General features: G+C 51.4%; 1 protein-coding gene across 6 annotated transcripts; it reads left to right on the top strand.

Annotated features, from left to right (window-relative positions):
* Positions 1-411: 411 nt before the first annotated feature.
* Positions 412-24,739, top strand: Stard3 (StAR related lipid transfer domain containing 3). Of its 6 annotated transcripts, none has more exons than XM_074045868.1 (17): positions 412-557; positions 12,568-12,761; positions 13,930-14,006; positions 15,202-15,474; positions 18,492-18,569; positions 18,945-19,022; positions 19,146-19,199; positions 19,599-19,716; positions 19,926-20,024; positions 20,248-20,303; positions 20,635-20,727; positions 21,500-21,562; positions 21,714-21,809; positions 22,150-22,229; positions 22,320-22,424; positions 23,442-23,535; positions 23,987-24,739. In XM_074045868.1, exons 4-17 carry the CDS (start codon positions 15,253-15,255, stop codon positions 24,089-24,091), a joined length of 1,341 nt encoding a protein of 446 aa, XP_073901969.1. In that variant the 5' UTR covers positions 412-557; positions 12,568-12,761; positions 13,930-14,006; positions 15,202-15,252; the 3' UTR covers positions 24,092-24,739. The 6 variants fall into 6 exon arrangements, with proteins under 6 accessions (XP_073901969.1, XP_073901964.1, XP_073901965.1 ...); XM_074045863.1 differs by having other exon boundaries at positions 21,693-21,809; XM_074045865.1 differs by lacking the exon at positions 412-557 and adding an exon at positions 601-829 and having other exon boundaries at positions 21,693-21,809.
* The last annotated feature ends 149 nt before the right edge of the window (positions 24,740-24,888 follow it).

Here is a 24,888-nt window from a genome sequence, read left to right as displayed (position 1 = left end):
AATCTTTTAAGAGTTAACTGTGGGCCGGGGCATGGTGATGCACATCAGGTAATCTCAGCACTGAGAAGGCTGAGGCAGGAGGATTGCGAGTTCGAGGCCAGCCTGAGCTACATAGCGAGTTTCGAGGCCACCCAGGGGCTACATAGTGACTCTAAAAATTAAAATTAAAAAATAAGTTAATTAGCTCTGGATTTCTGCAGGGGACCCGTCCCTCAGCCCTCCAGGCCGCCCCCCAAGCAGTTCCCTTTTCTTCCGCAGGGCCATGCGATGTGGCCCCAAAACATTGGAGCCCCTGGAGTTCTCCATTCTTCCGTCCTTGGGAAGCCTTTACAGTCTAACTTTAGCCTCAGCCCCACTTCCGGCTGTTTTCGGCCCGGCCCGCCGGCTCGGGGGCGGGGCTGCAGCCCGACGCGATTCCCGGTTTGCTCTTAGGGGCGGGCTCAGTAGCGGAAGTGGAGCCGCTGGGAGCTCTCCTTCCGCTCTGAAGAGCTGCCTGAGCAGCCGGGCAGTACTGCGGCTGGGGCAGGAAGAGCGGGGGCCGTGCGCATATGGAACAGGTGGGTCCTGCAGCGGTAACTGGAACCGGGTGGTGATACGAGGGCTGGCTCTTGACAGTGGATTGCGCTTTCCTGCCCTGTGTCCGCCCTTAGTTGCGTCCGACCCTCCCCACGCCCCCCGAGCTCCGGGTTCCGCCCCCTTTTTCTACTCGGCCTAGCTGCTCTCCGTGCGGGGCTGGGGTCTTCCGTGCTGATTTTCAGCGGTCCCACCTACCGGAAAGGGATTCCCGGGAGGACGTCCAGGATCGCGATTCAAAGCTTCTTTTTTAGCCGTGAGAGGAGAGGCGAGGGGATTAAGGGATAGGGGTTGGTTATGGGGAAAGGTTAGGATCTGAGGGGGAGGGGGAGGGGGAATCTACACATTTGGTTAGGTCTGCGTCTCGTGTCATCCGCTGTCTGCCCGACTTCCTTTGGAAACTGTCGCGAGTAACTTCCTAATTAATATCAAAAGGGCCCTTTAAACTCTTTCTTGCGTTCTTGGAGTTGCATAGTGCCATTGACATTAATTCCTAATTGACATGCCCTCCCCCTCCTTCTTTGGTTTCTCTTGCACCTCCTGTTTTTTCTTCTACTTCTCTGACAAGGTCAGAAGTACCACTTCGCATTCTTTCTTGCCCAACCCCTCACTCTGTACATGGATTCTGGATGGTCTCATCCACTCCTGTAGCTTCAGCTTTGCACCAACTAAATACCCAGCTCCACTTCACCAGCGCAGCCCCTCCCTGGAGCTCCACACTGACCATCCAGGTGTGAATGGACACTTCCACTTAGATGGAGTTTTCTGGGTCCACACCTGAACTGATCTTTTCTCTGCAGATTAATTCTTTCTCTGTTGTCCTATCCCAGCAAGAAACTCAGAAATTACCTTGCATTTCCTCTTTTTCCTAAGTTCCCACATCCAAGAGGTGACTAATGGCAGCTAACTTCCTGAGCCTTCTGCTACTCCATCTCCTCTGTTACCACCCTTGTTGACATATTTCTCACCAGAATGACTGTAGTAACTTCCCAGCAGTTTCCAAACATGGCCTGCAAAATAGTCTCCAAACGCTAACTCTTGCAGACCTTTTAAGAACACAAGTCTGGGCCGGGTGCCGGTGGCTCACACCTGTAATCCTAGCTACTCAGGAGGCAGAGATCAGGATGATTGCAGTTTGAAGCCAGTCCAGACAGATAGTTTGAGAGACCCTATCTTGAAAAACCCTATCACAAAAAACTGGGCTGGTGAAGTGGCTCAAGGTGAAGGCCCTGAGTTCAAGCCCCAGTACCACAAAAAAAAGAGCACAAGTCTGATTGTGTCACTTTCTTGCTCATAAGCTTTTGCTGGCTTCCCACTGCCTGTGGAAAAAGGCTGGAATCCCAGCACAACTTACAGTGCTCTTTATGAGCTGATCTCTTCATTAGCAATCGCCTGTGTGGATCCTGAGTTCAATAACAGCACAATAATATAGGATGTGCTTTGCTTATACCTTGCTATTTGTGTCTTCATGCCTTTGCACACACCAGCCTCTCTGGCCACTATGATCTGCTGGGCTTCCTACTAACTTGTCTTTCAGTGCTCTGCTCAGGAAGCACCATCTCTAGATCACTTCACCCCCACCAAGACTAAATCCTCCCCCCCCTCCCCGTGTCACCTTAGCACCTTGTCCTTTTTTTTTTTTGTGAGAGACCGACTCTCGTTATGTAGCCTAGGCTAGCCTCAAACTTCTGCTTCATCTTCCCAAATGCTGGGATTGCAGAAGTGAACCACCACATCTGGCTAGCACCCTCTCTATAATAGCATTATGGTGCAAAATAATATAGATTCCTGAATCAGATTGCCTGGATTCTGATACTGTTTTTGTGGCTTTTTTCCCCATGGTTCTGGGGATTGAACCTGGAGCCTCGAGCATGCTAGGCAAGCATTCTACCACTGAGTTACATTCCCAGCTTAGTTTTATGACCTTGATGAAGTCAGTGCTTCAGTTTTCTCATTTGTAAAATAGAGATAGTAATGTGTAGAGATAGTAATATGCCTGCCTCTTAGAGTCATTGTGAGGATTAAGTAGTGTATGTATAGGGTTTAAAACTGCTGGGCACATGAGTGTTCAATAAATGTTAGCCGTCATAACTTGTGTAAGAATAAACTAGTGCCAGTTGCTGGTGGCTCACACCTATAATCGTAGCTACTCGGGAGGCAGAGATCAGGAGGATCATGGTTCAAAGTTAGCCATGGCAGATAGTTATCTAGAAAATATCCAGTGGGGGGAAAAAAAAAAAGGGCTGTCAGAGTGGTAGAGTACCTGCCTAGCAAGTGCAAGGCCATAGGATCAAGCCCCAGTACCAGAAAAAAAATAAATAAACTAGTTTACTAGTTACAGTTTTTAATATCATAAGCTTTTTGAGGACAGTTGATTTGGCTTACTTCTTATTCTATCACAGGGCCCTAAAGCCTGACTCTGTCAATAAATAAAGTTGTGGGGTGGAGAGCACTGGGGACAGGATCTGGATTAACTGAGTGAGGATTCAAAGGTGAAAAAGATCCAAACCTCTGGGTTATATTTCAGTACTAAGGGGGGGAAAAAAAAAAGTGTGTGTGAGTGGGATGGGACTAGGGATGTAGTTCACTAATAGAGTGTTTATCTAGCATTCAAGAGGCCCTGGGTTTGATCCTCAGCACTGAAAAAAAAAGACAAAAAGACCTGATGTCGGTCTGCTCAGGTAAATGAACCTGGAAAATGGGTGAATGTTACATGGTAAGCATTAATTGTATTTGGAGCTTTGGGAACCCAAGGGAGACGAAGGCCAGGTGCTACTTCCCAGAGATGCTGACAATTAGTGAGGGGTCTTAAGCAATAGCATGAGTACACCATATACCAGAAGGAAGTAGAAGCTGTAGCACACTCAGAGAAGGGAGATGTAGGTCCTCCAAACAGAGCTCTGATGGGTGCTGGAAGGCAGGGGAGAGGGGAGGTGAAGCTGAGGAAGACAGAGACAGCCTCTTCCGCTGGGTGATTCCTTTCTTCCACTGGCCATGAGGAAGTGTTCTGGTGGCTCCTGAGACCATACCCTGAGGAGGTCTAGGTGACTGGTGTTTGGGGCCAGAACCTTGGGGTAGAGTTATTATGCATGCCTTAGACCAGTGTCTGGGCCTTTATTGCCATTCTTTTTTTTTTTTTTTTTTTGGCGATCCTGGGCTTTGAACTCAGGGTCTCACACTTGCTAGGCAGGTGCTCTGACCACTTGAGCCAATCTGCCAACCCTTTTCGTTGCCACTCTGCCAACCCTTTTCGTTGCCACTCTTTTTCTGCCTGGGATGCCTTACCTCCAGCTGATAGATGCTGATTCTTCCAGGACTGGGTCAGAGGGCCCCTCCTTCCTGTGGCTTCCCTGCATGCCCATCCCCCCCACACACATTGAAACTTGGTCAGATATTACCTCTCTGGGAGCCCCCAGGCTCCCTGAAAGTGCTGGACACAGCATGACACTGTGGGTTTATCCTTCAGTCTTTCTTATCAGACTCAGGGTCCCTGACAGATCAGAGTAAGGTTCTGTGGCCCCAGGAACTCACTCGTGTCTAGCACACTGTTATCTAAGCTGCTTTCTGCTGAACTCTTACATACTAAGGCTTGGAGGAGGCACTGAGAATCCTGCCCCTTTGGCAACTCATACTTGTTCTTTTGAGTGCCAGAGCTTGTTTTTTGTTTGGTTTTGGCCCCACTGGGGTTTGAACCCAGGGCCTCGCTCTTGCTAGGCTGTCCAGAGCTTGTTGCCTCCATTTTACAGATGAGGAAACTGAGCCTAAGGGGAAATTTCTTTCAGTCACTCAGCAAGGATTTAAAGAGCTGTCCCCTGACTCCACGTCAACAGCTGTCTCCCAGAAACTACCTTCCATCCCAGCCTCCAAGGAGGCAGCTGCCACATCAGTGGGACAGAGGACAAGAAAAGCATTCCATTGACCAGTTGTGTGTGTCTCTGACTTTTTGCTGGCTGGAAAGAAGCTAATTCAGACTTTTGTATATCATGGTTGGTACTGGGAAGAGCCTATACCAATTGGAGTTTATCCTCGAGAGATCTGAGAGCTCCCTGGGAAGATAATTAGCCCTCCAGATTGATCTTGGAAATTTGATGTCTTTGCCCCCAAGTTTTACCCAACAGCACTAAAGGGCGAGGTCAGGCCTGATTATCTGCCCTTGAGTACGCCAAAGGGTCGCAGAGCTGTGGATATCACTGGCATTCAGCTGGGTCTGGCATGGGGTGGCAGGAGGACTGAGCAGATTTTCTTAAGTGGTCTGGGTTTCCAGTTACTGCTCTGTCAGAGCCTACCTCCTGGGGAGGAGAGTTTGAAGAGTCTAGCTTCTGTTTCAGCCTAATCCTCCTCGTCAGTCTCTAGAAGAAAAGGAGAAACAGAGCCTGGCTTTCACTTTTCATTACTGCCATGTCCTCCTCTCCTTAAACTACCACTTCCTCCAGGAACTTCCCAAGCCCTCTATGGGTGGCAAGTAGGCCAGCTGTCCCCAGAGTGAGAACAGGGGCCACTGAACCCTAAAATACAGGAAAACCCAAAATGGGCCATCCCTGGTCAGCTCTTTGAGTCCAGAGCCCCTCCTCCCATCTAGCATCATTGGTGAACCCTCAGCTTAGATGTGCCTATCCCAGGCCCTGCCTCTCCTATACCCATGGAGGTCAGTAGCAGTAATAGCTGCTGTTTCATAGGCCCTGTATATGTGGAATTTCTAGTCCTTTCAGACTCTATGAAGTGGGCACTGTTCTGTCCCCATTTTACAGATGAAACTGAGATTCAGAGAAACTCAGTGATTGGGCCAAGAGCACACAGCCTAATAAAAAATGGCTTTGAACTTTGATTCCTCATCTGATGCTGACTTCCCATCCCCCCTATTTCAGGTGATCTACAGACCAGCTAAGTTATTAGACATGCATTGTGGTCAGGCACTATGACCTGGGCCTCAGTGGCTCCAGGAGAGATAGCTTTGAGGCTGAGGTCTGGCTGTGGGATAAGGAAGGTACTGACCCACAGTCCTGAGCTGTCAGGGCAGCCTGGGGGGTGGGGGAAAGTTTTACCTAGGACTAACATTTGAACTGGTGTCTGAAGGACCTGAGTTCTCTCCCAGTGGGAGGAAGTCATAAGAAAACAGGGGTCAGAGGCCTAGAAGGGAGAGGGCTGTGGTGTGTCTTGGGAGCACCAGTGGTCAGGAGAGTGGGCGGGCGGGGGGGGGGGGGGGGGTGCGGTTGGTAATCAAGCCCCATAGCAGGAGAGGAATGCTGGAATCCTGCTGAGGGAGCGAATCTTTTCTCCTCCTTGACCCTCCTTACCTGAGTTATTTAACTCACTTTGAGCCTTCTCCCTATTGGCCCAGGGGAGAGGGATCTTGTCTGATGGTGCCCAGAAAACCATTCCCCCCCCCCGCCCCCAATTTTGGGGGCAGTACTAGTGTTTGAACTCTGGACTTCATGCTTGCTAGGCCGACATTCTACTGCTTAAACCTTGGCTCTAGCCCAGTTTCCCTTGCCTGTGCTCTGGGCAGGGCGAAGTCCAGCTCAGGATGGGTGGTCTGAATAGAGAGGGGCTGCCCCAGGGCTCCTGTGCACATGTTGCTGGAGGGAAGGCTGTTCACACATTTCCTATGCATGTGCCATGAGCCTGGTATGCTTCTGGTACTAGACATGCAGCAGTGAGCCAGGCACCAGAGTCCCTACTCTCATGGAGTTTAAATTCCAATGGGAGGAGACAGCAGTAATAATCACAGGCCTGTAAACATATGAGGATAAGTCAGAGATGACAAGTGCTATGAAGAAGAGTAAAGCAGGGTAAGGGATGCAGGGTGGGGCCTAAGTGGGGGTGTTTAGGAAAGGTCTCTTCAGGGACATTTGCCTGGAGACCAGAATGGAGTGAGGGAACAAACTGTACAAGACCTTGGGTTGCAGCATGCTTGGTGTGTCCAAGGGAGGAGGGACCAATGTGGCTGGAGTGGAGTTCATGGGGAAGAGGCAAGGGAAGCTGGGGCTTATGGGCCACAGTGGGAACTGTGGCCTTTACTCTGGGTGAGCTGGAAGCCTGAGGTCTGGGCATTGGGGAGTTGTGGTCTGACTTTTAACAGGATTCCCGTGGCTGCTGCGTTGGGAATAGGCTTGGGATGAGGACCAGATCAGGCAGCTGTAGCCAATGAGAGATAGTGGCACAGGGTGACACAGGGGTGGTTGAATAGTGGACAGATACTAGCTGGATTTGGAAGACTTCACAAGATTTGTCGGTGGTTTGGGTATGGTGGGAGGGCACTGGGCTCCCCAGGCACTTGCTGGATGGCTGCTGAACTCCTTGGGGTCTCTTGATGCTCTGCCCCACCCAGGTAGCAAAGGCTTCTATGTTTAGCTGCCCCAGAAGCCTACAAGCCCAGTTGTGCCCCTTCCTGGCATGGTGTGTGTGTGTGTGTGTGTGTGTATGTATGTGAGAGACAGACAGAAAATATCAGTCTTCTTCTCATGATGGAGTCATCCCACTGGTAGAGTATGTGGTGAGTAAAGGAGGCAGTGCAGGGTAGCTTTGTGAGCTACTACCAGCCAGATTTGCGTTCCTGGATTGCACTCAAGCCTGTTTGGTCTGTCTTCTACCCCACCCCCACCCCCACCCCATGCCAGCTCCCTGCTGGACTGACCAGCAGCAGGACACAGGTCAAGGTCCTCCTCCACATCCAGAGCCTTCTTGCTTCCTACCCAGCTGTGGACTCTCCTTTGACCTGGGTACTAACAGACTGCTTGACTCAGACACCTCAGCCTTGGTGTGGGGCCCAAGGCTCTTCCTGTGGAGAAGAGGCAGGGCAGGAACAATAGCTGACCATCACGTGGTGACCACTATGTCAGGGATGCTGTAGGACATTATACTGAATGAGTCATTTGTTCCCTAAGCAGTAAGTGCTAGGCTGGGCACAGTGGCTGTTGCCTATAATCTCAGCTACAAGGGAAGCAAAGATAGGAGAACTGTGATCTGAGGCCAGCCCTGAGCAGAGTGTGAGACTCTGTTAAGATAAATAATAAATTAAATAATTAGATTAATAAATTAATAAATGAAATTAAAAATAATTAAAGCAAAAAAGGGCTGGGCATGGCTCAAGTGGTAAAGCCTTTGCAAGGTCCTGAGTTCAAAGCCAAGTACTCCACCCCCTTACCCCCAAAATAAGGAGGCACAGTGTTGACCCCATCTTGCAGAGGAGGAAACTGAAGCACAGAGATTAAGTGACCAGGGAGGTGGTGGGGATCAAAGTTTTACTGTTCTTCCAGCTTGATTCCAGTTCTTGCCTAACTTCACTGATGCCCATGCTTTGTTGAGTCAGGGACTCCCCTGGGCAGCACTTAAGGCCCAGCCAGGGACTAGTGCAAGCATTTTTTGAGGAATGCAGGATGGACCTGTCTGCTCTTCCCCTGGGCCTTGGCAGAGAACTTGGAGAATCCACACTGGCCAGCAGTTTGGCTCCCTTCTGGATTTAGGTGACACTTGTCCCCCTCCCCTTGGGTCACACAGCACAGCTGTGGGACAAGCTCTAGTTCTTGGAGACTTTGGCCTGGTCCTCCACTTGAGGTTGGTGGTGGAAGTGAACATCTGTTGAATGCTTGGTCCTGGGGCTGGTCATTGTTCCAGGCACTTTGTTGGTATCACTGTCTCCTTGGACGCCCAGATAGCCTAGGGTCAAGACAGGTATACCCATTTTGCAGATGTAGCAGCTGAGGCTTGCCCAGCCTGTAAGTTGTGTGTTCACAGCAAAGACTTACTTTGGCCAGGAAGTGGCCACTGGGAACTGCTGTCTGCAGGATTGTCAAGCTACAGACAAGTAGCTAGGGCCTCTGACCCAGGGATTAAGAGCTGGTCAGGACCCTGTCTGTGCCCCTGCCACCTAAAACCTGTGGAAATCAGGGACTGGGTTGGAGGGGAGAGCCTCAGCAATGTGTATGGAGGGGGCTATGGGTAGGAGGGGGTAGTGTCAGAGATCAATCATGGCATTCCCTCTACAGGGAGCCAGGACAGCCCCTATCCCAACCTGGGACTCCTCCTCTGCCTCAAGCTGGCATAACATATCATCCCTCCATATGATGAGGGAAACAGACTGGGTGGTGGGGGTACGTTAGGGAGCTCTCTGAGTACCATACTGCAGGTGAATTGTATTGTTCCAATTTCAACCCAGGCCATTCAGGGTAGCTCTTATTACACATCACTGTAGTGTATGGTACACACCACCACCACCACCCTGCCATTTCTTTCTTATCTGAAAGGTCTTGCTAGGTATTTGTGCATCTCAGCTGCCACTGACCAAGCACTTGCCATGAATAGTAGAACTTTGTGTACCCTGTGTGCTTGTGGAAGCTGAGCTATTAAGGCTTGGGGAAAGTGGGAAGGAAGTAAGGAGGGAGGAAATTGGCATGAATGGTCAAAAATATATAACATAAAATTTACGAATTTAACCATTTTAAAATATTCAGGAGCGTTCAGTATTGTTGACTTTTAAAAATACAGCTTAGGGGCTGGGGGTACCACTCAATAGTAGAGTGCTTGCTTAACATGTGGGAGACCCCTGGGTTCAGTCCCCAGCACTGAAAAAAAAAAAAATTGGTGACTCACACCTGTAATCCTAGCTACTTGGAAGACTGAGATCAGTGAGATCTAAGTTCCAGGCCAGTCCAGGCAAATAATGCACAAGACCCCATCTCCAAAATAATCAGAGAAAAATGGACTGAAGGGGTAGCTCAAGCATTAGAGCACCTGCTTTGCGAGCAGGAAGCCCTGAGTTCAAACCCCAGTCCCACCCAAAAAAATTACAACTAAGGAAACATTGTCTCAGAAGTTTCTGATTGCCTGGGTCACAGGCTAGAAATGGACAGTCATAGCTTTGAATCCTGGCTACAGACTCTGTTCCTTTTTTTTGGGGGAGGGGGTTGTGCTGTGGTTCCAACTAGGGTCTTGTGAGAGGCAAGCCTTCTACTACTACTGAACTACATCAACAGCCAGTCCATTCCTTTTATTAGTTGCCTCCTGAGCCTGTTGGTTCCACTTAAAAACCTCACTGCAAATGGGGCAGGCTGGTCCCAGTATGTCCAGTAAAGGAGGGTCTCAGAAGGAGTGTGAAGCCTGGCCATCCCACCCCCAACCCCCTTTGCCTCAGGAGCTGCCACACACCTGACTTGCCCACTCTTCTCACTGCCCTTCTCCCTCCAACCTAGGGCTGCAAAACCTCTGACCCCCTTCCCTCCCTCATTCCCTTCTTTCCTATCTTCCTGCCTCCTCCTTCGCTCCCTGCCTCCTTCTCACTCTCCCCAAGCTTTAGCAGCTCAGCTTCCACAGACACAAGTGTCAAGTCTGCAGCCATCCCAGGCCGGCTGCTTCACAGCCACATGTACTGTTCCCCTCCTGACACCTCTGAAAGGGCTTGGGAGGGGCTAGTGACAGGTTTGTGGCGGGGGTGGAGGTTTGCTGCTCCCAGGGGACTGGGCGGCAGCCCTGCTGTCGTTCCTGCCTCCTGCATGGTGAGGGTGGCAGGTAGAGCTCTCACTGGGTATTCTGGCAGCTGCTAGCCTCTGCCCTTTGGACTTAGCCTGGAACCCACCTGAGAAGTTGTTCTGGAGTGCTGCTAGGGGCAGATCCAGGCCAAAGTAGTTTTTGCAGTAGCCTAGAAGGTGGTCTGGGGAGCTGAAAGGCTTTTCAGAATCCTCTGAGCCTGTTTTGCACTGCAACCGAGGAGGCCTCAGGAGTGATGCTGGAATTTGAGGAAAGGCTGATCTACTGATCCACTGGGTCCCTGTAGCCACCTTCACCCATAGCAATCAAGTTTTTGTTTAAGTTGTGTTGGGGTTGAAACTCAGGACCTCACACATGCTAAGCACAAAGTGAGGTGCAGGTCTCCTAACTTGGGACCTGTGCTCTAGCTGCTTACAAGCCCTTGGTGTGGACTCCAAGCTGCTTTTGTGAGGAGGGTGATGCACACTCTGACTCTTGGCCAGCACCCCCCCCCCCGCCCGTAGGCCCCTGTACTTGGCTCCCACACCCTAGCGTCTTCAGATCTCCCATGCTTTCCAACACCTCTGCTCTCAGACCCATCCATGTCTCTCACTTCAACAGGGTGGGTGTGTGAGTGTCAGTGTGGTTGCCACTCCAAGTGCGTCTCACACCCAAGCTGCTGCCACCCAAGTCCTGTGCCCAGGGAGGGAGGGGGAAATGCAGACAGAGGAGCAGACCCAGAGTAGGGAAGTCACAGCACCCAGAAGTGAGACAGGAAAGAAAGGGGATAGGGAGGAGGAGAGAGAGAAAGAAGGTGGGGGAAGGAAGAGAGAGGCACAAACAGAGATGAAAGGGGATGGAGAGAATGTCTCCTAAATGAGAAAAATGGAGAGGAAGAACCAAACAGACAGATGATGGTACCTTGTGGGGGCTGTGTGCAAACAGGCATTCTTATGCTCAGCTGATGGAAGTACAAACTGCAAATGGAATTTGGCAATACTTAACCAAACCACAGATGCAATTTGACCCAGCAATACTACTAGGAATTTGATACACTCCCAATAATGTGAATATATATGTATATATGCATAGGTAATTCATGCAGCATTTCTTTCTTTTCTTTTTTTTTTTTTTTCCATTCTGGGATTTATACTCAGAACCTACACCTTGAGCCACTCTACCAGCCCTTCTTTGGTGATAGGTTTTTTCGAAATAGGGTCTTGGGAACTATTTGCTACTGCTGGCTTCGAACCGTGATCCTCCTGATCTCTTTCTCCTCTGAATAGCTAGGATTACAGGCATGAGCCACCGGTGCCCAGCCATGCAGCATTTCTGATCATTGTAGAATAGGAGATGGATTAAATCAACTCTGCTTCATCTAGCAAATGGAGTACTTGGTGATGTAGCTTAGTGGTAGAGTGCCTGAATAGCATGTGCAAGGTCTTGGGTCAATCCCCAGCCCGGCAAGCAAGCAAGCAAGCAAACAAACAAATAATAAACAAACAAACAAACTAACTAAATGAAGTACCAAGCAATTCTGTAGATGAGGACAGTCTCTGCAAAACTGATGTGGAGTGATTTCCAGGCTATGCTGTTAAGTGAAAAAAATAACATGCAAAAGAGGCATGGCTCAAAAGATAGAGTACCTGCCTAGCAAGCACAAAGCCCTGAGTTCAAACCCCAGTACCATTAAAAAAAGATTAAAGGATCATCTGTAATAATCTATTCTAAACTGGACTCAAGCCAGTAACCCTAGCTACTTGGGAGGCTAGGATCAGAGAGATCACAGTCGGAGGCCATCCCAGGTGAACAGTTCGGAAACTCCATCTCCAAAATAACATAGCAAAATGAACTGGAGGTGTGGCTCAAGCAGTAGAGCACCAGCTTTGCAAGTGCAAAGCCCTGAGTTCAAACCTCAGTCCCACTGGAAAAAAAGTTTATTTTACATGAAATAAGAGATACAAGGAAAATACATAAATGTATTCATCTTTTTGCATAGAAGAAATATAGGAATACAAATCAAGACACTGAAAGGGTAGGTTACCGTTGCGAGTTGAGTTGTGTCCTTCACAAAAGAGATACATTCTGTACTTCAGAATGTGACCTTATCTGGAAATGGGGTCATTGCAGATGGATCAGTTAAGATGAAGTCAGGGCTGGAGGTGTGGCTCAAGTGGTAGAGTGCCTGCTTTGCAAGTCTGAAGCCCTGAGTTCAAGCCTCGGTCCCACCAGAAAAAGAAGAAGAAAAAAAAGAGACAAAGTCATATTGGAGCAGGTGGACCCCTAATCTGACTGGTGTTCTTTTTTTTTTTTTTTTTTGATGGGACTGGGGTTTGAACTCAGGGTTTCATGCTTGCAAAGCAGGCGCTCTACTGCTTGAGACACACCTCTGGTCCATTTTGGAGATAGGGGTCTCAGGAACTATTTGCCCAGACTTGTCTCAAACTGCGATCCTCCCAATCTCACATTCCCAAGCAGCTAGGATTTTAGGTGTGAGCCACTGACACCCGGCCCTGACTGATGTTCTTATAGATGACAACCATGTGAAGACAGACACAAAGAGAGCACTATGTGACAATGTAGAGTTGACAGGCTGGAGTTAAGCAACTGCAAGCAAAAGAATGCCAGAGATTGCTGACAGTCACCAGAAGCCAGGAAGAGGCAAAAGGTTCAGAGGGAGCCTGGCCCTGCTGACACCTTGATTTGGACTTCAAGCCTCCAGAACTGTGAGATGATAAGTTTCTGTTTTTGTCTTTTCTTTGTGGTGCTGATTGAAACCAGAGCTTTGAACATGCTAGTCAAGCATTGAGTTACACCCCCACCCGAAGAAGACAGACAGGGAGAGGGGTAAAAGAAAGGTGCATAAAGCTGGGGTGGTGGCACACGCCTCCTAGGTACTTGGGAGGCAGAGATCAGGATTGAAGCTCATGGGCAGCCCAGGTAAACACTTGAGACTCTTATCTAAAAAATAACTAAAGCAAAAAATAAGAAGAAGAAGAAGAAGAAGAAAAAAAAAAAAGACAATGCAAGTGGGGAAAGTTACTTTGTAGAAGAGACATAGGAGAGAGGAGAAAGAGATGAAGATAGAGAGGAAGAGAAACAAGTCTGGCAGGACACAGGAGAGCTATTGGTGACAAGGAAATGTCACCAACCCTGGAGCGGCATCCAATCACAGTGAAGGATGTCCTGAGTATGCTGTCTGACACTGATTCAGCTAATGGATGTTGGGGAGGTTCTGTGTTGCCAGCGGCTTCTCACCTACTGACAACTTCCTCTGGAGCTGGGCCCAGCTTCCTGAACTCTCCAGATGAACTTGTCGTGGGGATGCAGTGGTACTTTGGGCTGTTGCCTCTGCTGAGAACAGCCAGTTCCTCTTTGTGGGGGCCTGCACAGAGGAAGCGAGCGGATGAGCTGGCTTGCGTCGAACCTTCTGCTGGCCACAAATGGGCCTCTTTAGCACCTGGTAGAGTGAGGGCCCAAGAAGGTAGAAGACAGAACAAAGGGTTAACAGGGACAGCAAATCAGGATCAGGGATAATATTTAGGATTTCCCTTCCACTGGTCCCCAAACCTGCTCCTGGGTGCTGGGGTGTGAGAAGACTCTGGAGATGCCTGGTCAAGTCCTAGCAGCTCAGGCTTACCCAGCTGGTGTGGGTTACACCCCAGAGTTGGCTCCTTTGAGTCCTAATAGGACCTTTCTTTCTTACCTAGAGAGCAGGGCCCCTTGGAACCCAGCAGATTGGTGGAGCAGGGACCCTAGACTTGAGGGCTGTGCAGGGAGGGAGTGCTCTGAGGTTCCTTTGGTCTTTAAGGTTCATGAGAATCCCATGGTTGCCCAGGACATTAAGGATGGGGTAAGTCCATTCCCCTTTTGCTCACTTTATCTGTAAAATAGGAGACATCTTGCCTTGCGTGGGTGTGAACATGGCAGAGGATTGGGGTCGTCAGGCGGCAAAGTACTGGGCTAGAGTGGTGAGTTTTTACTCTCTTTAGGGTTTGCCTTATTACCTTTTGCTGTGTAGCATGGAGCTGAGGACCAGGAGACCCTCTGGAGCGTTTTGGGTTTTTTTAAGTCATCAGTCAATTATAAAGCACCTACTATGTGCCACACCTACTATGTGCCACACATTGTGCTGGGCATCATGGAGACAGCAGTGACCAAGTCAGTCAAAACCCAATGGATGGAATTTACTGGAGCTGGGCTATCTGAGGGGAGGGCTTTGAGCTATGGAAGAATATTCCAGGCAACAGGGAGAGTCAGGTTTAAGGGCCAGCAGCAGGACAGGGTGCCTCACTGAGGGACCTGAAAAAAGGCCCAAATGGCGGGGTCTGCCTTACAGGAAGAACTGGGCAGAGTGCTCCCCACCCCAGGTACCTGGCTGCTCTAAGAAGGGGCAGCTCCCCCTCTTGGGGATAAGTGGGAGAATGGAAGGTTTCTGCTTTGGAAAGCTTCCTCCAGCTGCCTTGTAAAGAAGGGGTTGGAGTTGGGAGAAGGGAGGAGATGGTGGTTGGGTCTGGGGTGAGGGTGGTGGAGGTAAAGGTTTCTGCTTTGGAAAGCTTCCTCCAGCTGCCTTGTAAAGAAGGGGTTGGAGTTGGGAGAGGGGAGGTGAGGGTGGTTGGGTCTGGGGTGAGGGTGTGCTCTCCTAGCACACAGAGCCAGTGCTCCCAGTCTCTCCCAGTTGCCATGGATTAGGAGGGGAGGGGCGGGCGGGCTGGCTGCCGAGGGAATGTGGCTTTGTGCTCAGAAAACAAAGAACAGAGCCTGGGGCCCATTTCTCCTGGGGGTGGAGGTGGGGGCAGGCCTAGAGGCTGTTGACTGGATGGGACTGGAAGAGGCTGAACGTTTAGCTGGGCAGGATCAGACTGTGCCCCCAGGATCAGGGAGGAGGCTGGTAGGTACCCAGCTGAGGGGCCTCAGAGCTGTGGGGTTACTGTGTTGTCAGGGGAGGCAAAGGACAGAGTAAGAGGGATTCTTAAGCCCCTCCTGTCTGGAGACCCAGGTCCTTGGAGGGAATTTGAGCAGAGACTGCCCTTGGCTGTACAGTTGGGACAGGGTGGAACCACAGATGTGTTTGGGAGCATGGAGGCCCTTGGGGCTCTATGAGGAAGGACAGAAGAAGGTTCCTGGGACCTCCGGTACCTTGACAGTCACTTGTCTATCCCCCAGCTCTGCTGCTGAAGCCCTACTGTCCCCACCTCAACGTGGGGGCCCACCAGGATGAGCAAACTGCCTGGGGAGCTGACCCGGGACTTGGAGCGCAGCTTGCCAGCTGTGGCCTCCCTAGGCACATCACTGTCCTGCAGCCAGAGCCTGTCCTCGCATCTCCTCCCACCACCTCCAGAGAATCGCAGGGCCATCTCTGATGTCCGCCGCACCTTCTGCCTTTTTGTCACCTTCGACTTGCTCTTCATCTCCCTCCTCTGGATTATTGAGCTGAATGTGAGTGGGAGCAAGGCTGGGGGACAGGCCCTGTTGGGGGTCACCAGACCACAGTTTGTCCATATGTTACATGGGAGGGTAGATGAGGTTAGATTATCTGGGTAAAGTGAAGAATGAGAAATAAGAACAGCTGTTGTCATATTCCAGATGAAGAAAATGAGATTCAGAAGGGTTGAGTCACTTGTCCCAGGCTTCTTAGCAAGTTTGTAAAGGAGGCCAGTTGAACAGACTCTGGTTCCAGAGTTCTGCTCTTGGCCTCTGGGCCATACTGCCCCCTAGTGGGAACTCCTGGAACAGAGGAAGAGAATGGTCTCTAGCTGAGCTTGATGAAACTTTTATTTTTGCCCTATGTTGCTCTTTGGCTTTAACTTATGTATCCATTCATCCAGTTATCCATTCATTCTTTCAGCAGACATTGTTTGAGCCCAGTTGTCTCCAAGATACTGTGCTAAAAGCAGAGGGTACAGTGAGGAGAAAAGTCAAAACTCCCATTCCTGGTGTTCCTGGTTTTGGTGAGATGCTGCCTAGCAGGCTGGAGACAGAACTGCCTTATAGCATAGGGTCCACACTCCATCCTCACCCTATGCAGTGTTTGCCCCACCCTTGGGCCTGACCTGTCCTCAGTGCCCACAGAGGCAGGAGCCCTGAGAGCAGGGTGACCCAGGAAAAGTCCTCAGCTCTTCCTCTGTTAACTGTGTTACGTCAGCACCTTGGAGCCTCCTCCCGCCTTTTCCTGCCACAGTGTGAGCTCACCATCAGAGTTCTGGAGGACAAGGGGCTTTTCCTCAAGGTCTCTGACATGGGCAACAGGAGAGCAATACCTTTCTTGAGAGAAGTGAGGTGTTGGAGGAAGGGACTGGTTGAGGGACAAAGAGAACTAGTTTGATTCTGGACGTGTTAAGCTGGAGGGAAAGGCAGGGTTCGGAGGTGGACAACTGTTCTCTGCGCATGGGAGATGAGTGGGCACCATCAGTGAGATAGACCCATCATCATGGAAGGCCTCAGGGTCACTTTACCAATGAGAAAGCTGAGGCCAAGCAAGATTTTGGCCTTTTGCAGAGCCCCGGTGGTCTGAGGCATTTTCATTTTGAAGGTCTCAACTAAGATCAAAGCAAACACTGAAATTTACCCCCACCCTACATTTAATACATGTTTTGTAACGAAAGAAGAGCTGAAAAATGTTGATAATTTTACTTTTGAAGTTATTTGGCTGTCATCTGTGACTGCTTCAGCAGTCATTCATATTTGAGAATTCTTGCAAAGTGAGAGAATCTAACCTTCAAATTGTTTTCAAATGCAGTGAAAAATTTCAGAATATTGAATGGAATTTTAAGTAGTGTTGATATGTTTCACTTGGCAGATGTTTAATGAAAAATTTATTAATTTCCAATTTTGTAGTTTTATTTTCATATTTTGAACTTTAAAAAAATTTTTGGTGGCACTGGGGACAGAACCCAGGGCCTCAAGCATACTAGGTAAGAGCACTGCTGCTAAGCTACATGCCAGCTCTATATATTTTGGATCATATGTATTTTTAGTTGTTTGATGGACTGTGTCTATGTTGTCCAGTAAGGTTATGTGCCGGGTTTTACAGTCAGAGACTGGCAAAGCAGAGACTAAAACGCTACTCTCATCAGTCCTGATCCATCCAGTGCTGGCAGGTACCCAGGCTTTAGGAGAAGACCATGGAGTTCAGATCTTTGACAGACTGTGACTGCTTGGGATGAGAAGAGCTGTGGAGCCCAAGAGGGTGCAATGTGAGGAGCCAAAGGAGGGCTGTGGTGAGGTAGTGGGATCAGGAAACAGAGTGTCAGAGTTTTTGGGACTCAGTGGTCTTGAGGTAGAGGTAGGCACATGGTGGGAATGTGGAAGGGCTGTCCAGCCTGCCAGCCCACTCCCAGCCTCAGAATCACAGAGCTGTTTTGCTTTGTTTTGTTGAGACAGAGTTTTGTGATGTATCCCATGCTGGCCTTAAACTCAAGATGCTTCCTCCTTACCCTCCCAAGGGCTGGGACTGTAGGCATGCACACAGCGCCTGGCTTACTTGGGAGCTTGATAAAGATTACGGATGCTCAGCTCATCCTAAGATTCAGATGTAGTGGCCTGATCCGTGTCCTAACAAGTCCTTCCCCAAATTTGGATGACCTGCCAGAGATCAGAAGCCCCAGTCTAGGTGGTTGTTAAGAGTCTTCTTGGGGGCTGGAGACATGGCTGAAGTGGTAGAGCATTTGCCTACCAAGTGCAAGGCCCTGAGTTTAAGTCCCAGTACCACCTGAAAAAAAACCAAAAAAACAAAAAAATGTCTTCTTGGACTCCATCCCCAGAGTTTCCTGTGTCTTCGCTTCTCCAAGGGACTAGCACTCCCATCCTTTCTGAGGAGTTAGACTGCAGTCTGGCTCTCAGAATCCATCTAGACTCTCTTCCCTCCCAGACCCCTGAACAGTGGAGTCCAGGCCTAGATCAATAGGGGTCCTACTGAAAATGTGTGGGGGACTGGGGCAGAGGCAGGAGCCAGGACAGGTCTGCCTACTTTCTATGCTGTCTTCTCCAGCAGCGTGATGGATTTTTCCCATTAAGCACAAACCTAATCAATTGATTTGCCACCTGGGGCTCTGTCTGACACCACTATCCACCTGGCCCCAGTCCCCCAGATGGATAGTTGGCTGGAAAGATAGAGCACCATGGTGCTGGGAGGCAAATGGAATTATATGAGGTAGGCTAGGTCCATCACCTCTCCAAACAGCCAGAGGCGTCCAGATCTGCCCCTTTCTGGGCAGTGTACTTGAACTCAGCCTTGCTGATCCTTGAGGAGCAATGTTAGTGCCTGAGGTCTTGGGCTTCTGGCCAAGCTCCCTTCTGCCTCAGGGGCTCCTTTGGGTGGTGGTTTGGTATTTATACCTCTCCTCCACAGTCTCCACTCTTGCCTCCTCCCCATTTTAGAAGGTGGGTTAGGAGCAGCCTCCCCTCTCCCCACCCTTAGTTCTAGCCACAGATCTTGTCTTATCTTCTCTTCGCAGACCAACACAGGTATCCGCAAAAACCTGGAGCAGGAGATCATTCACTACAGCTTTAAAACCTCCTTCTTTGACATCTTTGTGAGTGGCCAAGGGGGATCCTGGGACCCTGGATCCTGGGCTTAGAGGGCTTGAAATGCCTAGGTTCTCTTTTTTCTGCAACACATATCCAATCTGACCACAAAGACTGGGAAACTCAGCTCATATCCTCAGTCTTCAAGAGGCTCCTCAGTGGGGCCCCACCTTCAGAGAGCCCCAAGTGGGAGCAGGGAGACAAAACCCCTATTCAAGAAGGCCCTATCCAAATTGTGCTAAAGAAATGCTGACTCAGCCCATTGTCTCCTGAGAGTGTGCTTATGGAGGGAGAGCCTGGGTGGCAGGACCAGAAGGGAGGTCACTCTGTAGTGGGGATGGGTGCAGAAGCTGGCCTCTGATGGCCTGGTACCTTCTTGCCAGGTTCTGGCCTTCTTCCGCTTTTCTGGACTGCTCCTTGGCTATGCCGTGCTGCGGCTCCGGCACTGGTGGGTGATTGCGGTAAGATGCCACAGTTTGCGGCAGTTCTGGGGCTCTGGTGGGGGCGGGTGCAAGGGGTGGGATGGAGGAAGACTCACTCCCCAGTGTGTGCCTTTCCTCTTGCTCCCCTTCCCTCTCCTGCAGGTTACTACATTGGTGTCCAGTGCATTCCTCATTGTCAAGGTCATCTTGTCTGAGGTCAGTGACTCAGGGTCTGGCTGGTCTGGGCATCTGGCCTAAGGGATGAGCTTCTTTTAAGAAAGGCTCATTCTCTGCTTTGGGGTATCTGCCCCTGTTGTTTGGGTTGGACTGAAGGGAATTCTGTCCTCTGATATTTCCAAGGAATCAAGCCCACTATCTTTTCCCACCTATCGTCCTGCCACCCTAGGAGTCAGTTCTTCTCGTAGCCTAACCTCAGTTTATCCTGCTGCAGACTTAATTAATCCATCTCAGAGACATGTGCCACAGAGGGTCCCTGAACAGCTGGTACCAGGAATGGGATGTATTCCAGTTTGGCCAGAGCTGGTGGCCACTGGGGAAGTATCTGGGTTTGGGGTGACCTCTGCCATGAAACTCAGCCCCCTTCCTCTATCATAGCTGCTCAGCAAAGGAGCATTCGGCTACCTGCTCCCCATCGTCTCCTTTGTCCTCGCCTGGTTGGAGACCTGGTTCCTCGACTTCAAAGTTTTACCCCAGGAGGCTGAGGAGGAAAGATGTAAGGGGGGGGGGTTGGGGAGCTAGGATCTGGGTTCAGTGAGGGTGATCCCAGCCCCAAGAAAGGAGAGTTTGCAGGCATGAGAGTGAGGTCTGTGCCATCTTTTCCCCTCCCAGAGCCTGAGGGTGAGCCTGAGTGGGGAGGGGGATCCAGGGTGCAAGAGCATGCTCTTCTTGGTCTGGGATGATGGTCCATGTCTCCTCCCCCAGGGTATCTTGCTGCCCAGGCTGCTGTTGCCCGTGGACCCCTACTGTTCTCCGGTGCTCTCTCTGAGGGCCAGTTTTACTCACCCCCAGAATCCTTTGCAGGTGAAGGCTGGTGGGTGGGGGAGTTGCCTTCAGGGAGGGGCTGTGTGAGGATCTGGGGAGGCTGGGTCTGTTCTTTCTGTTCTGTCAGGCTCCCTGGGGAAAGCCAGCAACCCTCTCCCACGCATCCTTAGCCCCACATCCTTGCACTCGCATCCCTGAACCCACCACCTCCTACACTCTCTCCTCACCCCTTGCCATTGTCATCTGCGCTTGTTTTCTACAGGGTCTGACAATGAATCAGATGAGGAAGTCACAGGGAAGAAAAGTTTCTCTGCCCAGGTATTTGGCTGCCCACCCCCACCCTACCTGGAGGTGGGCACCAGAGAGGGGACAAGGCAGGGCTTGGCTAGGGTGGGCAGTTTCCCTGCAAGGACAGACCTCAAGGTCCATCTGTCAGGACCATCTAGTCTGCCTCATAGCTGGGGACACAGGAGGAGCAGCCAAACCCACAGGCCTCAGGAAGCCTGAAGGACCCAGGGACACTAGTCCAGACCTCACATCCAGCTGGGCCAGACTTCTCTGGGAAGAGTGCCTGGAGAAAGAACAGGCCACAGGCAAGATGGGGGACAAGCTCCAGGCTGACCACCTCCCATCTCTTAACCCTGGCTAGGAGAGGGAGTATATCCGCCAGGGGAAGGAGGCCACCGCAGTGGTAGACCAGATCTTGGCCCAGGAGGAGAACTGGAAATTTGAGAAGAATAATGTAAGGAGAACCTTTCCCACCTGACTCTCCTGCATGTGTCAGCAGTTTTCATTCCTTTTTCTGAGGCTTGGGAAATAAACCAAGGATTGCTGTAACCATATGGATGTAACCATATTACTGCCCCAGGATAGGGGGATGAGCACTTGGGTAGGCCACTGGGTAGGAGGCTAGGCTGGATTAGACATTCCTCTGTTTCCCCCCTTCCATGGCCCAGTCCTCACCTCCCTGCTGATTGACTTCCTCAGCTCCAGGCTTTGAAGAGAAAGCCAGGCTCCAGGGTCTGCCCTGTGTCCAGTGTTTTGACTCATTATCAAAACATTATCTAAACAAACCGCAGAGAGCTTGGAAAATGGGAAACATGCCCCAGTCCTTCTCTGGCCAGTTTCTCTGGTGGCCCTTGGTGGTCTGGCGATGTGGTTCTGGTTCATTGTTGTTGTAGCCAGAGCTGCAGCTGCACTCCTATCCTTTTTGTTGTTTGTTTTGGCAGTATTGGGATTTGAACTTAGGGCCTTGTGCTTACTAGGCAGGCACTTTACCACTTGGGCCACACCCCCAGTCCTGCTCCTATCTTTCAAATGGCAGCAGAGCCTCTTTCCTCATGGCCATGCTTAGAACCACTTTGTTTTGATGGCTGCTCAGATGTCCCCAGACTCCTAGAGTTTCCTACCCTGAGCTACTGGAAACCTGCCCTGCCTGTCATCCATTCTTGTGCCACCAACCCATCTCCTATGCCCTCCAACCACCTCCCTACCACCTTCTGTCCCTGCCACAGGAGTATGGGGACACTGTATATACCTTTGAGATTCCATTTCATGGCAAGACCTTCATTCTGAAGGTAAGTGAGGCAAGGGGGGTCCTGGAGCATACCGTTCCCTCTGGCACTCCAGGAAAGGACTAAGGGACCTTGGCAGGTCCCCCAGCATAGGGAATGTCTGGGGTGCCCTGGTTCCTCTGGCACCACACAGCCCTTGGCCTGCCCTGCCCAGACCTTCCTGCCCTGCCCTGCGGAGCTGGTGTACCAGGAAGTGATCCTGCAGCCTGAGAGGATGGTATTATGGAACAAGACAGTGACCGCCTGCCAGGTGAGCCAGCCTGGGCCCTGCCTGGTCACCTCACCACATGGGTCATGGAATAGTCATGCTCCCATGGGACCAGTTACAGTCACTGACTGGAGTACTGAGCCCCACTGTACCTTGGCTACTCCTCTATAAAATGGATGATGCTCATGCGCCTTTGGAGAAGGCTGGGTGGACAGGAAGCAGTGTGCCCATTGAGCGTCCAGCCCAGGGCCCGTGGGTGGTGATAACTCTTAGTATAGAGCTCCAGGCAGGGAGGAGGCTGGCCTGGGGGTTCCTGAGATGTTGGGGCTGCTGGGGTTTCTGTGGAGTGAGCTGCACCTCACTTCTCCTGATGGGCCTTCAGATTCTGCAGCGGGTAGAAGACAATACCCTCATCTCCTATGATGTGTCTGCAGGAGCTGCGGGTGGTGTGGTCTCCCCCAGGTGAGCACTTCCAAGCCCTCTTTTGTCAGCCAAGCCTCCTGACCCCAGTCCTGGGTTTTGCACCCTCTGTTCTAACCCTCCCACCCTCAGGGACTTTGTGAACATCCGGCGCATCGAGCGGCGCAGAGACCGATACCTGTCATCAGGCATTGCCACCACACACTGTGCCAAGCCCCCAACACACAAATATGTCAGGTGAGCCTGGTCTTGCCCAGGGCCATCCCAGCCAACCCCTCCCCCAGGAGCAGTGAGCAGCTCAGGGCCTAGCGTGTGTAGCTAGGTGTTTTCCTCTGCTGAGGACACATTCCTGCTTCCTGTCCTGCTGGGCCTTGCCCCTCCCGCCCTAATCCTGCTAATCTCACTGACTGGAACCAGGCTACCAAGGCGGGACGGGACTGTGTCGTGAGCAGCTACCCCGAGAGAGCGTTGGCGAGGACTAGTCCAGGGAACGGGGCTGAGGAGCCATGAGGTTGCACTGGGCTCTGAGTTAGGGATTTCACCTTCCTGCCTCAGGGATCCTTTTTGGATTCTCTGTCTTCCTCCTGCCCTGTCCCCTCTGCCTTTCCTTTGTCCTAGATGGTACGGAAGTACCCTTAGAGGATGAAGTGTTGTGTCTTCCCGCTACCTGTCCTGGCCTCCTCCTGGCACTCCCTGCTGGCAGTTCAGGCTTCATTGCTGGGGGCACACAGGGTACAGAGAGCACTCTTCTTGGAACATGAAACTGGGGCTCTGTCTTGGCACTGGGATGAACTTGCCCAGTGCTGGGGCAACAACTTCACTGTCTGTGTAGTAGACTTAAGTGTGCCCAGTGAAAAGACCACAGGAAGTAAACCCCGTGCCCAGGCCCTGGCTGCCCTCTTCCAGAGCCACACTGCTGTTCCCTGAGTTGAGCAGGGGTGAGAAGTACCACCCCAGGCCATGCTCATAGCCAGAGCTGGTCTTGTATCTCTGGACAGAGTGGATGATGGCTGGGCAGGTGGTGAGCTCTCTGCCACTAGCACTATGCCAACACCAGCAGACTGAGGTGAGAGGATTTGAGGCTGATCCTGCAGCCTTGGGATGCCAGATCTGAGCCCCAGAGAAGGGTGGTGGTTTCTAGACTAGCATCTTCGCTCCTCTTCCACCACAGTTCAAGTTGGGCCAAGAATGGAGGTGGGGTTCAGGGGTCTTACTCAGTCTGAAGCCCTCCTTCAATGGTGCCTCTCTCCTTAGGGGAGAGAATGGTCCTGGGGGCTTCATTGTGCTCAAGTCGGCCAGTAACCCGCGAGTCTGCACCTTCATCTGGATTCTTAACACAGATCTCAAGGTGAGGTGCTGAGAGTTATGAGGTGGGCATTGGGGAATGAAGGGCACTCGCCTGTTACCTTGATTGCTGTGTGACCTTGGGGGTTCTGCCCTGCTCAGGGCCCCCTACTTTCAGCTTTCTTTATTGAGGATTGGCGTTCTGGTCCAGATGGTCTTCTAGCTCTAAGTTGTAGGAAACATGTGCGCCACCCCCCCCAGCCTTCTTACCTCTCCCAAGGCCCCAGGAAGGGTGGCTGAATGCCAGTCCAGCCCCACTCAGGTCTGTTTGTGTGGCTGGTGCCAAGAGCCAGGCACAGAGTGTTCTTCCCGCCAGCGGTGAGAGGAGGGGGGCCCAGGCGGATTCCAGAGTTCCACCTGCCCTCTGGCCTGAGGCACTCCTGCTGGTGTGAGCTGCAAGGGGGAGACCCTGCCGAGGGCAAACTGTGGTGTGACTTCTTTCTGTCTTCCCTCAGGGCCACCTGCCTCGGTACCTCATCCACCAGAGCCTTGCAGCCACCATGTTTGAATTTGCCTTTCACCTGCGGCAGCGTGTTGGAGAGCTGGGGGCCCGGGCATGACCATGTCTTCTCGTCCACCCTGCAGGCCAGGGTCCTGTCACCACAGACTCCAGAGCTGAAAAGGGGAACTGGTTGGGCTTCCTCCTACCCATGGAGATCCACACACTAAGCAGCAGGGGGCACCTTGGTCCCAAGCTGCCCCCCTCCACTGAGCTGTACTGCCTGACAGCCATGGCCCGAGCAATTGCGGGGTTGAACACTTGGACTCTGGGGCGCCACTGGCTCTGAAGGAAGCAGTCTGTCCTGCTGATGTTTGCACAATGCCCCTGCCTCCCAGAGGAGAAGATCCCTGTCCCCTGCCTTGCCAGGGACAGGGCTGGGCTGGGAACCTCAGACTTAATTACCCATGGGGAGGGGAGAGCCGGGTCCCTAGGCAGGACAGAGCAGGGCACCTTGCCTCCAGTGTTAAGGTGGAGTAGCCTTTCTTCTGCCTGCTCTTGTCACTTTTTTTTTTTTTTTTTTTTAGGATTATTTAAAGGTCTGTGACCTTTTTCCATACGTACTTATGGGGGAGTGGGAGGTAGGTTGGTGCCACAGGTGCTGGCAGTGCATCTCTGCCTCTCCCAGGTCCTCCTCATCTCCCCACGGCCTCCGTGGGGACCTTTGTAACTTGAGCCGATTAAAAACATGAACTGAAAAAAAACAAAATTCGGTCTTTCCTGCTGCTATGCCATGGCCTTAGCTTTGGCTTCAGCCTCATGCCTACTTTTGAGGGCAGAGCAGGGCAACACAGGCAAGGAGGGGGCTGCTGCCCACACAGAAACCACTGACCCTCTCACCAGCTGACCCGAGGGAGC

The sequence above is a fragment of the Castor canadensis genome, chromosome 11, assembly GCF_047511655.1.
Source record: "Castor canadensis chromosome 11, mCasCan1.hap1v2, whole genome shotgun sequence".
In the NCBI taxonomy this organism is placed as follows: Eukaryota; Metazoa; Chordata; class Mammalia; order Rodentia; family Castoridae; genus Castor; species Castor canadensis.
This window is presented reverse-complemented; position numbering and strand designations above follow the sequence as displayed.

Coding starts and splice junctions, on each gene's coding strand:
- Stard3 (XM_074045864.1), top strand. CDS start 15,253: ATGAGCAAACTGCCTGGGGAGCTGACCCGGGACTTGGAGCGCAGCTTG. Junction 19,023..19,145: donor GGCACTGGTGGGTGATTGCG/GTAAGATGCCAC, acceptor CCTCTCCTGCAG/GTTACTACATTGGTGTCCAG. Junction 22,230..22,319: donor GGTGGTGTGGTCTCCCCCAG/GTGAGCACTTCC, acceptor TCCCACCCTCAG/GGACTTTGTGAACATCCGGC.